Below are 13,305 nucleotides of genomic sequence, written 5' to 3' on the forward strand. Positions count from 1 at the left end.
AGTGAAAAGAAAATTGGACCAGGAATGGAATTCAAGTTAAAAGGATCAACATCTTTCAAATGAAAGAAACATAGATTGACATTGAAACTTACTGAGTTTCCCACACGTAGTCACATAAATGGTCATCTAGTCACATAAATGATCATCTCGAGTAGATGGTGAGGCTGAGGTCGACTGAGGGGCTGAGGGGCCAGAGCAAACCTCACATCTGTTTTGAGTCGAAGTGTAGGAGCTCTGACTTACAGCCCAGCTTTGGTCTCAAACAGTGCTTATTGAGAGGCTTATTGACCAGTCACTTAGCCTTAGTGTTAGGTGCCGCATTTGAAAAGTCAAGAAATTCTAGTTTACTTCAGGGAGCCAGGCATGGCAGCATGCACCTGTGATCTCAGCAGTTGGGAGGTCGAGGCAGGAGGGGCTCACACTCAAAGCCAGCATGGGCTTTGTCATAAGATCCTGCCTTAAAAAGGAAAAAAGAAAAAAAGTATACACTATTATAGTTATCTAGCCTAGTGCCTTCATTTCATAAATAAAGAAAGGGAGCCTCCTGGCCTCTTGGGCTTGTGTGCCAGTCAGCCCCATGCTATAGATGATAACTGAGACGCAGCTGTGATGATATGATCGGCACATCTGTGGAGAGGGTAATAGAATCACTGTATACTTGAGTCTGTGAGGACTTGCCTCTACGTAATCTCCAGCAGTCACCAAGAAGGGCAGGGCAGCTCCGCTTAGGGTGATGTGCGTTTGAAGCACAGAGATCAAGTGACTTTCTACACCATGACTCCCCCACCTCCCACCTCCGTGCAGGGTTGATGCTTTTGTTCTTCACTTTAGACGCTTCTGGACAGACAGACCTCTGTGGGCAACTGTGCCAGCTTCTTATAATCTTTTGGAGGGTCTGTCTCCCTTTTTAGGGTACACAACAGTCATAATCCTGTCTCTAATACTAGGGTCAGGAGTGTGTGCAGTGAAGTGTGCACTCTCTTCTTCTCCGTGAGAAGAGCAGGCCAGGTAAGAGGGTGAGAAGTTGCAGACATGGGGATCGGAGCGCGACTCTGCCTCCTTTTAGACTCCTTTCTTCATTCTGCCCTGTAACCTGGGGAAAGGTAGTTGCTATCCTTTTTATCTTTCCATTTCTTTTTGGAATTTCTTCTGTGCTTTATTTCCTTACCTGTGAGGAGCACTGTTGGCATCTTCTTTGCCTTGCAGTCACTGAAGTGGACAGGGTGGTGGTGGTGGTGGGTGGTGCTGGAACCTGGAAAAGCGAAGAGGTTTTCATTTAATCACCCTTCTAGGACTGAGAGATTGAACAGTGCCTGTTTGCTCCTGGTCATCAGGCACTGTGTGTAATTAGATGGCAGAGTGCATCCAACCTGATAGTACACAGCAGAGGACTTAGAAGTTGGCATTTTTGTCTTAAGTTCAGCCTGTGTCTGAGTGACACAGAGCTGGGCAGTGGATCATTTCTGCTCAGGCTTTTAAAAAGTTGAGAAACCGTTTCTTTTTTTGTGAATAGAAATGTTTTATCTGTCTGTATGTAAGTGCACACTTGGAACTTGAGTTATAGATGGTTATGAGCTACTGAGTGGGGCTGGGAATTGAACCTGGGTCGTTTAACAGAGCAGTAAGAGGCTCTCAGCTGCTGAGCTATCTCTTCAGCCCTGAAAAATTGGAGAACTTTTCAAACTTGTTTTTCTACATATTTCAGTTAGTCATCATTTGTGTCTGTGTGCACGCACAGACACCAATAGACGAAACATAGACGGGATAAACACTCAGGGCTGTCTGTCTGCTGCCTATGCTCAGGGCTGTCTGTCTGCCTGCTGCCTGTGTTACTCTAACACATCTTGGTATCTGACCATGTAAACACGGGTGAGCTTGTTTCGGAACCATACTTAACACTCTGCTGTTTCAGGCAGGGGCAGGGCTTTGAAAAACTCCCATTGCCGGCCTCCTTGCCAAGTTCTTTAAATGTCGGCCGTTATACCAGATACAGTGCGTATGTTCATTTAATGTGGAGCAGCTCCACGAGACAGCCATTTTCAGGGCTGAGCAAAGCACCTAGGAAGATCGCCAGCCTGTGTGTGGACTCGGAACTGCACGGCCAGTAGGCAGGCAGCAGGCTTTTCATTTGAGTCTGGTCTGCCCCACTGAGAAGCTTGTATCCCCGAACTGGGCCACGTGGCGTCTGCGTTTCCTCCACTTCCGGTTGTGTCAGAGTCCCAGGCCTGTTGTTTCATATTTAATTAGAGCTGTCCACTAGCACGCTCAGGCTGTGCCTCGTTAGGCTGACAAGGAGGCATGCTGGGAACTCAAGCCGGCGACCCACCCAGACCCACTGAAGTCACACCCATTAGTCACTGTAGTTGGCCTCCCTCTGGCTCCCCCACTCCCCTTTTTTTCTTGGATCAAATTAACTTTTTTGACAGATGTTTGGAAAATAGTCTTATCCTGTAATTTGTATTTATAAATCCTTCTGCTACAGTGTGGTCCCCATTCTCTGCCTTCATTGAAGCCAGAAAATAACCTGGGAGAAGGCCACATTTCCTGTTATGAGTTTGGAGGCTCTTGTCCTCTTAGCATCCTTTTTGAGCTTTTGAGAATCTAGCACCGGGAGATGGAAAGCCAAGCGTGCTGCTTCGTGGAGATGCTTCAGATTCTTCAGAGTGAACACCGGCAGCTTGAGGTTTGTCCTCCTCAGACTCAGAGTTGAGCTGTTTAGAGTTGAGTTTGTTTAGAATCCTTATTCTCTTTTAGATTAGATTTGGAATGAGGGCATTCCTAACTCTGAAAGGTCAGTGCCGTTCAAGCCCCTCCCCAAGCTGGCGACCCCTTACTCTGTCCAGGGGTGACAGCTAGCCAGGCCTCTGGTGCCCGCTCCTCCTCCCTCGCGCCTGCTGGCTTCTCCCTGGTTACAGGAGATGTTGTATGTACTCTTTTTGCCTTTCTGGCATTTGCTCCTGTGTGCATGTGCACATCTTTGTGTGTCTGTGTGTACCCATGTGTGTGTGTAGGGACGGAAGCTAGGGGTCAGTGACAAGTGTCTTTACTGTTGCCGTCGTCGTCGTCGTCATCGTCGTCAGTGACCCCAGTCTGAACCCAGAGTTCATTGGTCTGGTTAGGCTGGCAGGGACCCACCTACCTCAGCACCCCAAACCAGTCACAGACACATGCCGCTCTCCCCGACTTTTTCTGAACAAGACCTCGTGCGTGCCTGGCAGGCCCTTTACTAGCCAAGGGCTCTCCCCAGCCCTCTGTCTCACTCGTGTGAGGGCACTCAGGATCTAGCGTCTTCTCTGCTTGGTGCACATTTTTCCAGGAATGAATGCAGTCCACTTGAGTCCTATTCTGCCCTGCTGTAAAATAGACACCAGACTCCAGAGACGGCCACTCCAGCAGGGCCCTTCTGTCCTTCTGAAAGTAGTGGCACCGAGACTCTTAATCTGCTTTCTGCTTGAGTGTTTATAGTTTTGATTTCTTGCTTTGAACCTAAGAGCCTTTAAAAGAGCCTTCCTTGTTGCTTTGAATGTCCTTTAGAAAGCAGTGACGTCTGTTTTAGGACTCCCGTGTCTTTGCTTACAAGGCTGTCCCTATTGCACAGCGCACTTCAGTGTTTCCAGAGAGTGGAAAGCATGTCTGACGCTGTGGCCAGATTGGGGGCAGGGGTGTCCGAGCAGAGGTCCCCCTCCCTCTTCAACGGCTCAGCATCTGGGCTTCATCAGAGCCCAGGCAGAGGGTGTCCACAGCCTGCAGATGCTTAGCAGAGGCGCCTGCTGCTTGCCTCCGCTTCAGCTTGGCCAGCACTTGAAAGCGCATTAGTGTCTATGCACGCGTGCACGTGGGACCCAGACTGGCTGTGGATCCGGCAGGTAGCCGTCCACACGCATACTGTAACCAGCATACTGTGACTGTAGAAGGGACACTTCCCCATCCGTGGGACAAGCTGCTACCTTTGTTTTGTTGTCTTTTTTTTTTCTTCTTGTCCATCTGATTTCTTATACTGTCCAGGTTGGTGAGGCTGGGCCATGCAAAGCTTACTTGCCACGCAAGGACAATGTGTGGAACACTGGTGCTTATGCTGGAAACCTCCCTGGGTCCTCGGGAGAACTTCTTCGGAACAACTCTGGTCTCCCTAGCTTCTTTTCCAGCTCTACTCCATAATCCAGCCGTAATCCAGCCAGCCACCTCTGGAGGCTAGCTTCCTGAGCGCTTTCCTGGTGGCCTGTGGACGCTGCTGCTTGTGTCTGCTCTGTCTTGCTCCCCCACATCTTTGAATCTTCCCATGGCATACTTTATTTCTATGCTTATGTTCTATAGAGTAAACTGTCATCATCTGCTCTGTGTGCCCCATTCTGATTCCCTGCATCGTGCTCCCTCAGCTTCTGTCCCTGCCCCTCCCTCCCCACCCCTTCTTTCCCACCGCTGTTGTTGAGTTAAGAGCTCTTAGTACTTAAAGTGTGTGTGTACTTTTGTGTGTCTCTGTGTAGCATATGTACATGTTTGTGTGTGTGCTGAACCCACAGATAGCTTGGGGCGCATGTGCGCATGTGCATGGACACTAAAGCATTTTCTGTGTGTGCTGGCCAAGTTGAAACTGAGAAAGGCAAATGTCTGTGCTAGGTTGAGTGGCTTCCCCAGTCACTCTCCACCGTATTTTCTGAGCCATCTTCCTGACCCTGGGCTTTTATAACAGCCAACTAATTGTAGTTGGCCATTCTGCCTCCTTCAGTCAGCTCATCACCTTAGTCCTTCCCTATGTAGCCTTTATCACACACAACTCTGATAGTCACACTGCACCTTTATCACACACAGCCTGATAGTCACACTGCACCTTTATCACACACAGCTCTGATAGTCACACCACACCTTTATCCCACACTGCTCTGATAGTCACACTGCACCTTTATCACACACAGCTCTGATAATCACACTGCACCTTTATCAACACTTTATCACACACAGCTCTGATAGTCACACCACACCTTTACCACACACAGCTCTGATAGTCACACTGCACCTTTATCACACACAGCTCTGATAGTCACACTGCACCTTTATCACACACAGCTCTGATAATCACACTGCACCTTTATCACACACAGCTCTGATAGTCACACTGCACCTTTATCACACACAGCTCTGATAGTCACACTGCACCTTTATCACACACAGCTCTGATAGTCACACTGCACCTTTATCACACACAGCTCTGATAATCACACTGCACCTTTATCACACACAGCTCTGATAATCACACTGCACCTTTATCACACACAGCTCTGATAGTCACACTGCACCTTTATCACACACAGCTCTGATAGTCACACCATACCTTTATCACACACAGCTCTGATAGTCACACCACACCTTTATCCCACACGGCTCTGATAGTCACACTGCACCTTTATCACACACAGCTCTGATAGTCACACTGCACCTTTATCACACACAGCTCTGATAGTCACACCATACCTTTACCACACACAGCTCTGATAGTCACCCCGTGGTGTTAGAAACCCTTCCCTTCTGAGCCTTCGATGCCTGTAGGCTGTCTTCAGTTGGGCCTGGTGCCAGGGCTCCCAGCCCACTTACTCAGCCATGTCTCCCATCACTTTTATTGTCAGAGTTCCAAATAGTTCCCACGTCACTGAAGCTGGGCTAATGAGGATGCTTTGATTTTGTCTGCATGCAGCTTGTGTTTGCTGCTGCCATGGCTGAAGGTGCTCAGTCTGGGTGGGGCTTTCCTTCCCCACCATTTAGGTTCTCAGGACCCTTAACACCCAAACACTGCCAGCTCCGCAGCTTTTGGCGTTCTATGCTGCTGTGGACTCCTCGCCACATCAGAACGCCTGTGTGGCTTTTGGTTTTAAGCGTGGCTTATGACCCTTTTATTTATTATTTCACCTGGGCCTTTAACTGGCATATGTGCTTTCTGAGGCTAGTGAGAAACAAACCTAATGTTCTTTGTGTATTAGGTGTTTAATACACCTAATTAATGAATAAAGGATCATGTAAACTGGCTTTATAAGTAGTCGTCCTACCAAGAGAATTTTTTCCTTTCCTTTCCTTTCCTTTCCTCTCCTCTCCTCTCCTCTCCTCTCCTCTCCTCTCCTCTCCTCCCCTCCCCTCCCCTCCCCTCTCCTCCCCTCCCCTCCCCTCCCCTCCCCTCCATCCCCTCTCCCCCTCCCTCCCTCCCTCCTTCCCTCTCCCCCCTCTCTCTTTCTCTTTCCTTCTTTTTTAAAAATAATTTATTTTAATTTTTATCAAGACAGGATTTTATTATGTAGCTCTGGCTGTCCTGGAACTTACTATGTAGACCAGGGTGGCCCCCAAACTCACAGAGACCCACCTGCCTCTGTCTCCCACATGCTAGGATTAAAGGCATGCACCACCATGCCCTGCAAGTGGGTTCTTTCTTTCTTTTTCTTTTTTTTTTTTCTAAAGATTTATTTACTTATTTATGTGAGTACATTGTAGCTGTCTTCAAACACACCAGAAGAGGGCAGCAGATCTTATTACAGATGGCTGTGACCCACCATCCCGTTGCTAGGAATTGAACTCAGGACCCCTGGAAGAGCAGTCAGTGCTCTTAACCGCTGATCCATCTCTCCAGCCCAAGTGGGTTATTTCTGTGTTGCTTTTCAGTCTGTAAACCAATAACAATTTGTTTTTACATTTTCAAAAATTTGAAAGATGAAACAAATAAGAGTATACTCCAGATGTGACAGGTGTCTTTGCAAAGCTGAAAATACTGGCTTTTAGCTGTGCCCCATGACCCCTGCCTTAGTACTGGGGATAAATTCTGGCCTCATCTGCCACTTAACTGTATTCCCAGCCTCAAAAATACCCTCTGACCCTTTATGGAAGAAGTCCACTGACCACTAATCTAGAAATCACCTGCTCTGCCCGGAGCTGCTGCTGTTGGAGATGCGGTGCTATCTGCTTCCCTAACAGTTTGCCAGACCCTCTCCAGGCAGAGGAGATTCTCTCGGTGGAAGGAAATCCTTAGGCCTGGCTTCAGAAGAGTTTTGAGTGGCGTGTAAATCTTTCCTGGGCTCTTTGGCACTTGGCACTATCTCCCACAGATAACCAGATACAAATGAGCCATTTCTTTCCATTATGACCCTCACCAGAGCCTGGAGGATCGTGCCGCTGGTCGAGTTAGCTGTCCAGAGTGGGGCGCTTGGCGTGTTTGAGGAATGTTAATTACTGAGCGCAGGCTGAAGGCAAAGAGCTTCATGCTGTCCTTAAGCCGCTTTAAATGTGCGTAGCCAGGGGGTCTGGGAGACCACCGAGTTCACCATGGTCCCTAAGAGCAGGGGCTGTGAGCCAGACTGGGTGGCTCTTCCCCTTAATCCTCCTGCGTCTCAGTTTCTTCACCTTTGAAGTGGGGCTAAGAATAGCACCTAGCCATCGGGCTTGGGAGTACCCACAGCCCCACCGCCACATCTGACCGGAGCACGGACCTAAAACAGGACTCTCCGCATATGCGGTTCCGTTCCGCTGATGCTTTTAGTAGTTGTCTCATTATATGGTTATAGATACCGAGGACAAGAGGAGAGAAACAATTTTCCTTCCCTATCTGACAGGCAGAGTGGGCTAAAGCCCGACTGCAGCTTTTCAAATCAGCGTTGCCTCCCTCTTATAATGTGATGTTTGTAGATATGTGTTTAACACATATAGATTAAATTGTGTGTGTGTGTGTTCACTCGTGAGTGGGTTATATGTGCGCATGTGTGTACATGCATGTGGAGGCCAGAGATAGATACCAGTGTCTTTCTCAGTCAGTTTTCATCTTATTATCTGAGGCAGGGTCTGTCACTAAACTTGGTGCTCCCAGATTCTGGTAGGCCGGCTGGCCAGAGAACCTCCCGTATCCTCCTGTTGCTGCTTTTCTTGGGCCCACATTAACAAATCTGCACCGCTGAACCAGGCTTTACACCAGCACGAGGCGGGCACTTTCCTGGCTCCACCATCTTCATGGCTCCTTATTTTTAGTTTTCATACAGAATGTCACCCAAGCTGGCCTTACGCTTCAACTTCTGTCTCTGCCTCCCAAGTCATCACCATAACTGACTTGTATGGCTAAAAAAAGAAAAGAAAATTACTAGATGCATTTATTTTATGTGTATGACTATTTTGCAAGCCTGCATTTATGTACAATACAGATGTGCCTGCTGGATTCCCTGGAACTTGGGTTATAGATGTTTATAAGCTAACCATGTGGGTGCTAGAACCCAAACCCAGGTCCTGCAAGAGAAGTACTCCTAATCGCTGACTTGCCTCTGCAGCTCCTGGAGGATTTAATAACTAGAGAAGATACATGGCAGGTTTTTAGATAAAATAAGCAAGCTAAGTTATTTTATAGCTTAGTCTCCTATCTCTCCCGTTTCTCCTCATCTTCTTGCCATGTCTTTTAAAGTTGAAGTGCTATTCATGTAACTACTGTCTCTATCAAGTTGGCAAGATTTTATTATCCTAAGGAAAACTCAGAGGGTTGGAGAGATGGCTCTGGTTAAGGATACTTCTTGCTCTTACAGAAGATATGAATTCAGTTCCCAGCACCCAAGTGAGATAGTTTACAACTGTTTGTTACTCCAGCTCCAGGGGAGCCAGTGCTGTCTTCTGCAAGCACCTGCACTTACATGCACATAAAAACATAGACAGACACATCAGTAAAAATTAATCCTAAAGAAAACTTGGTACTCCAGTGTGCCTTCCTCCATGCCCCATCTCCCATAGTTCTCAATCGGTTTTTGGTCTTTACCGATGTCAGTGGGGTCAGGTGTGTGACATTCCATGTCAGTGGGATCACACAGTGTGTGACAGTCCGTGCTAGTGGGATCACATGGTCTGTGACATTCTATGTCAGTGGGATCACACGGTCTGTGACATTCTATGTCAGTGGATCACACAGTCTGTGACATTTCTATGTCAGTGGGATCACACAGTGTGTGACATTCCCTGTCAGTGGGATCACATGGTCTGTGACATTCTATGTCAGTGGATCACATGGTCTGTGACATTCTATGTCAGTGGATCACATAGTCTGTGACATTTCTATGTCAGTGGGATCACATGGTGTGTGATATTCCATGTCAGTGGGATCACATGGTCTGTGATATTCCATGTCAGTGGAATCACATGGTCTGTGATGTTTTAGGTTTAGCAGTTTTCATTTAGCATGTTTTTATATTTGCATATAATATATTATCTACATATTATATGTAGTACTTCATCTTTCTGAGAATGTACCACACTTTCTTTATCCATTAGCCTTGGATGGACATTTGGGTTGTTCTGTCCTTTGAATATCATAACATTTGAGCACAAAGTCTTGTTTGAGTGTCTGTGTTCAGTTCTTTTTGGTAAGAACCTGGGTTATTGCCAGGCAGTGGCACTAACTCACTTTTCACTTTTAATCTCAGCAAGTGGATCTCTGTGAGTTTGAGGCCAGCCTGGTCTACAATGTGAGCTCCAGGACAGCCGTTACACAGAGAACCCTGTCTTGAAAATGCAAAACAAAATAAAACAAATCACTGTTATTTTCTAGTCCAGGTTTTAACATTTGAGGCATTATGAACTTGTCTGTGATGGTTTGTATATGTTCGGCCCAGGGAGTGGCACTGCTAGGTGGTATGGCCTATTGAAGTAGGTGTGTCACTGTGAGTGTGAGCTTAAGGCCCTCATCCTAGCTGCCTGGAAATCAGTATTTTGCTAGCAGCCTTCAGATGACGATGTAGAGCTCTCAGCTCCTCCTGCACCACACCTGCCTGGATGCTGCCTTGTCCCCATGTTGTCCTTATAAGAGTTGGCTTGGTCATGGTGTCTGTCACAGCAGTAAAATCCTAAGACAGCCTCCTTAGTGGCAACAATACTGATCTATAAGGATGCTAGTTCCTCTGCATTGGTTTGGTATAGGATGTTAATAATTATTATATTTTATCACGGCTGGCCTCGGTGGATGAAGTAACTCTTCACTGTTGCTCCCTCTGAGTTCTTTAGCACCAGTGCTGCTGGGCATGTGGCTATCCACTTGTTCCAATACTGTCTATGGCGAGCTTATTTTTCCCTTGAATAGCCCTGGCACGTTGCTGTTGATATGTTGTGTTGGTTGATCATAGATACTTGGGTTTTGTCTCTACACCCTCATCTGTTCCTTCCTTCCTTTCTTTGCCCGTCTTCTGCCTTGTACCACCATCTTTGGGTTGCTGTTGCCTTTCTGTACGTTTTCAAATCGGACAGCATAAGTCTTCTTTATCATCTATTAGTCTCCTCTGAGTCTATGTGAATTGAAAATTGGCTTTCATATTTCTTTAGAAAAGGCAGATAGGATTTTGATAGAGAGGTGTTAAATCTGTGAATGACCTTGGGTATTGTTGCTGCCCAGACAGTATCCAGAACATGAGATGTTTTCCATTTTATTTTGGTCAGTTTGGGTATACTTTGTATTTCCTGCCCAATTGTTCTGGCTAGAATTTAGGTTGGATCATGTGCTAGATTTTTTTTTTCCTCTTTCAAAGCTAAGTGTATGAATAGCCCACATTTTGTTTGTCGTTTCCTCTGTCTGTGGACTGTTGGGTTATTTCCACCCATTGGCAGTTATGAATAAGGCTACTATGCCTGCAGATACACAAATCTTAGATTCAAATCCTTGATTTCTTTTGGGGATATATCCAGGAACACTTGCCAGAGTACATAGAATCATCCTTTCAATATGCTGCTATAGTTTTGCTAATATTTTATGGAAGATTTCAGTGTGTATATTTATAAAGTATAATAAAGTATAAGGTTTTCTTATACTTCGTTTGGCTTTGTTCTAAGAGTGGTATTGATCTCATACAGTGACTTTAAAAGTCCCTTCGATACCCTCCTTTCTCCTCTTAAGATTTAGAGCTGCATTAGTATATTATTATTATTATTTTCAGTAACTATAAGGTTGACTAGTCAAGTCTCCTGCCTGCCTCCATACTTTTAAACTTTTATATTTAGTTCTCCTGGAAGTCTTATGATTACTGATTTAACTTCTTTATGTATGAAAAGTCTGTTTTGATTTTCTGTTTCTTCTTGAGTCATTTTTGGTAGCTCATACGTTCCTAGAAATTTTTACCTTTTCCAGAAACTTCCACGTGGAATTCCATAGTGGCTGTGCTAACTTACATTCCATTTTTCTCACATTCTTGCCAGTATTTAGTATTAATTAAAACGTCTGTGTTTTGGTCATAGCAGATGCTTAGTGTTTGCATGACTCATACCTTATGAATATTAATTTTTCATATAACATTTATGAGGTACACACAACTGTCATTTCTGTGTTCATAGAAAGTAATTGACTAAAAAGTATAGGTGACAGTCAGAGACCTGGCACATTAAGGGTTTGAAAGAATCATGAAAGGCTGAGTCCAGAGTCTTTTTCAGGGCCCCAGGTAGCTCAGGCTGGCCTCAGACTCACTGTGTAGCTAAGGATGACCTTGCACTTCCAATGCTCCTGGCTCCACCCTGAGTGACGGGATTATGCATATACCACCACATCTCGTTTTCTGAGTGCTAATGGCATCTAGGGTTTGCACACGTTGTGCAGACACCCTATCAATGGCCACAGCCCCAATACCCAGTCTTTATTAACTACAGTTTATACTGCCTTTCTTAAGTAGCAGAGATGCCTGCCTTGTTCCTATGTCGCTGTGTTATATTCTTGGTGCTTGTGTGGGTGGGAATACTTGTTTCTTATATTCTCAAGTAGGACTTGGGCATCCAGAGACAGCATGGTGTTGGGACTCAGCCTCGTAGGAAGAGTAGCACACCCTTCTGCAGTCACATGATCTTCTGCAGGACTCTGAACCGTCCCAGGGAAGTTAGCCACAGTCCTCAACCAGAACTGTTTGTTTCTGTGGGAACAGCAAGAAGGAACTGGTTTTTAAATCCACTTGTCTGAAAGGTTTGGTGGCAGCTCCACAGAGATTATACTTTTTGGGACTCTAACATTTTAAATGGACCCAGGTCTTTGATAAGTCATATCGTGAGAAAGGCAAGCGCGGTTGGTCTGTGTGCAGATTTTGTTTCTTTTTGTTTACTTTTTTCACCGTTGTCTTTCAGGGTCATCCAAATGCACAGAAGAACCTTCTTCAGGTGGACCAGAACTGTGTTCGCAATTCTTACGATGTCTTCTCTTTGCTTCGGTGAGAAACTCCTTAGAGTCTGCTGGGTTTGGATAGATCTCTCTCTTGTGCCTCTGTGGTGCTGAGGTGTGAGGGAATATATTGGGCCTGAGAAGCCAGCATGCAGGCTTAGCATTGTTCACTGAAAGCCCCATAAATTCTGCCGCTCTAGTGATTTAAGTTTATCTCCTTGACAAGACCTTTGAAAAGCCATTTCCTCTCATTGGGTAGTGGGAAAGAGCAGCTGGAAGCCGCAGATCTTAAAACAGAGCCGGAGGCCCTCGCTGGTCTGCAGAGTATGGACACAACCGGAACTCGTCAGTGGTGCTTCCCAGGAGAGCCCACCAGCTGCCCCAGGCGTGCCTTGGGCTCTTGGCTTGCTCACCATCTTGAGAGGCCTGCGTGACAGGCCAGAGGAGCTTTGCAGAGATCCAAGGCTCAGAGGCTTAAATGCCTGGGTCTCTGGATGGATGCGTGTGCGGATGAAATGCTTGGGATTAATTTTGAAAGATTTAAAAATTTAGCTTCAGTTTTACATGTGGTAGATTATCAGGGATATTTCTCAGGGGACATTTCCCAGTAGAGTCAGCGCAACACTCAGCCCTTGTTCAGCTCAGACTGCTAGTGGAAATTTGACTTGGGTAGTGTTTTTCTAATGTTTACTTAGCACATCATAAATTTTAGAGCATTACATCTTCTCTATAGATCTTCTAGTGGAAGAATCCAGAAGAACTCATGAAGAATGGTTATTTTATAAACATTATACAAGCGGCATTTCCTTTGTGAGCCTTGCATCTTATATTTGATGGCATAGAGTTTGGTTATGTGACTTGTGAAAATTACTCTTATGGGACAACAACCCGAAAGTTGTCACATATGCTTGATGACCTTTGACCTGTGTCTGAGAGGTGTCTTCAATTTGACTGCCTGGGATGTGTAAACAGATAGGGTTTACTAATTGAGCGGACATTCTTCTGAGCCTGTTGAATTAGAGTCGTAGTAAGTGATGAACAGAGTGTCCAGGAATAGCTGAAATGTGAATAAACGCCTACGTTTCCTGGCCTCTGCTTCCTTAGTAAAAATGATAGAAAGAGAGCATTTTTTAAAAAAGGCATTTTCTAAGTATGAGATTGTGTGATCTTATGAGAAA

The 13,305-nt window shown here is 45.8% G+C and overlaps 1 protein-coding gene across 3 annotated transcripts in view; it reads left to right on the forward strand.

Moving 5' to 3' along the window:
* Uvrag (UV radiation resistance associated) overlaps positions 1–13,305 on the forward strand; it is a 257,422-nt gene that overhangs the window by 59,440 nt on the left and 184,677 nt on the right. For all 3 annotated transcript variants that reach the window (XM_052158118.1, XM_052158124.1, XM_052158130.1), the window contains one exon: positions 12,094–12,176. In XM_052158118.1, the coding sequence (XP_052014078.1) occupies positions 12,094–12,176 (83 nt within the window). The remainder of the gene's footprint in view (positions 1–12,093; positions 12,177–13,305) is intronic.

Source organism: Apodemus sylvaticus, chromosome 1 (assembly GCF_947179515.1).
Source record: "Apodemus sylvaticus chromosome 1, mApoSyl1.1, whole genome shotgun sequence".
NCBI classification, from domain to species: Eukaryota; Metazoa; Chordata; class Mammalia; order Rodentia; family Muridae; genus Apodemus; species Apodemus sylvaticus.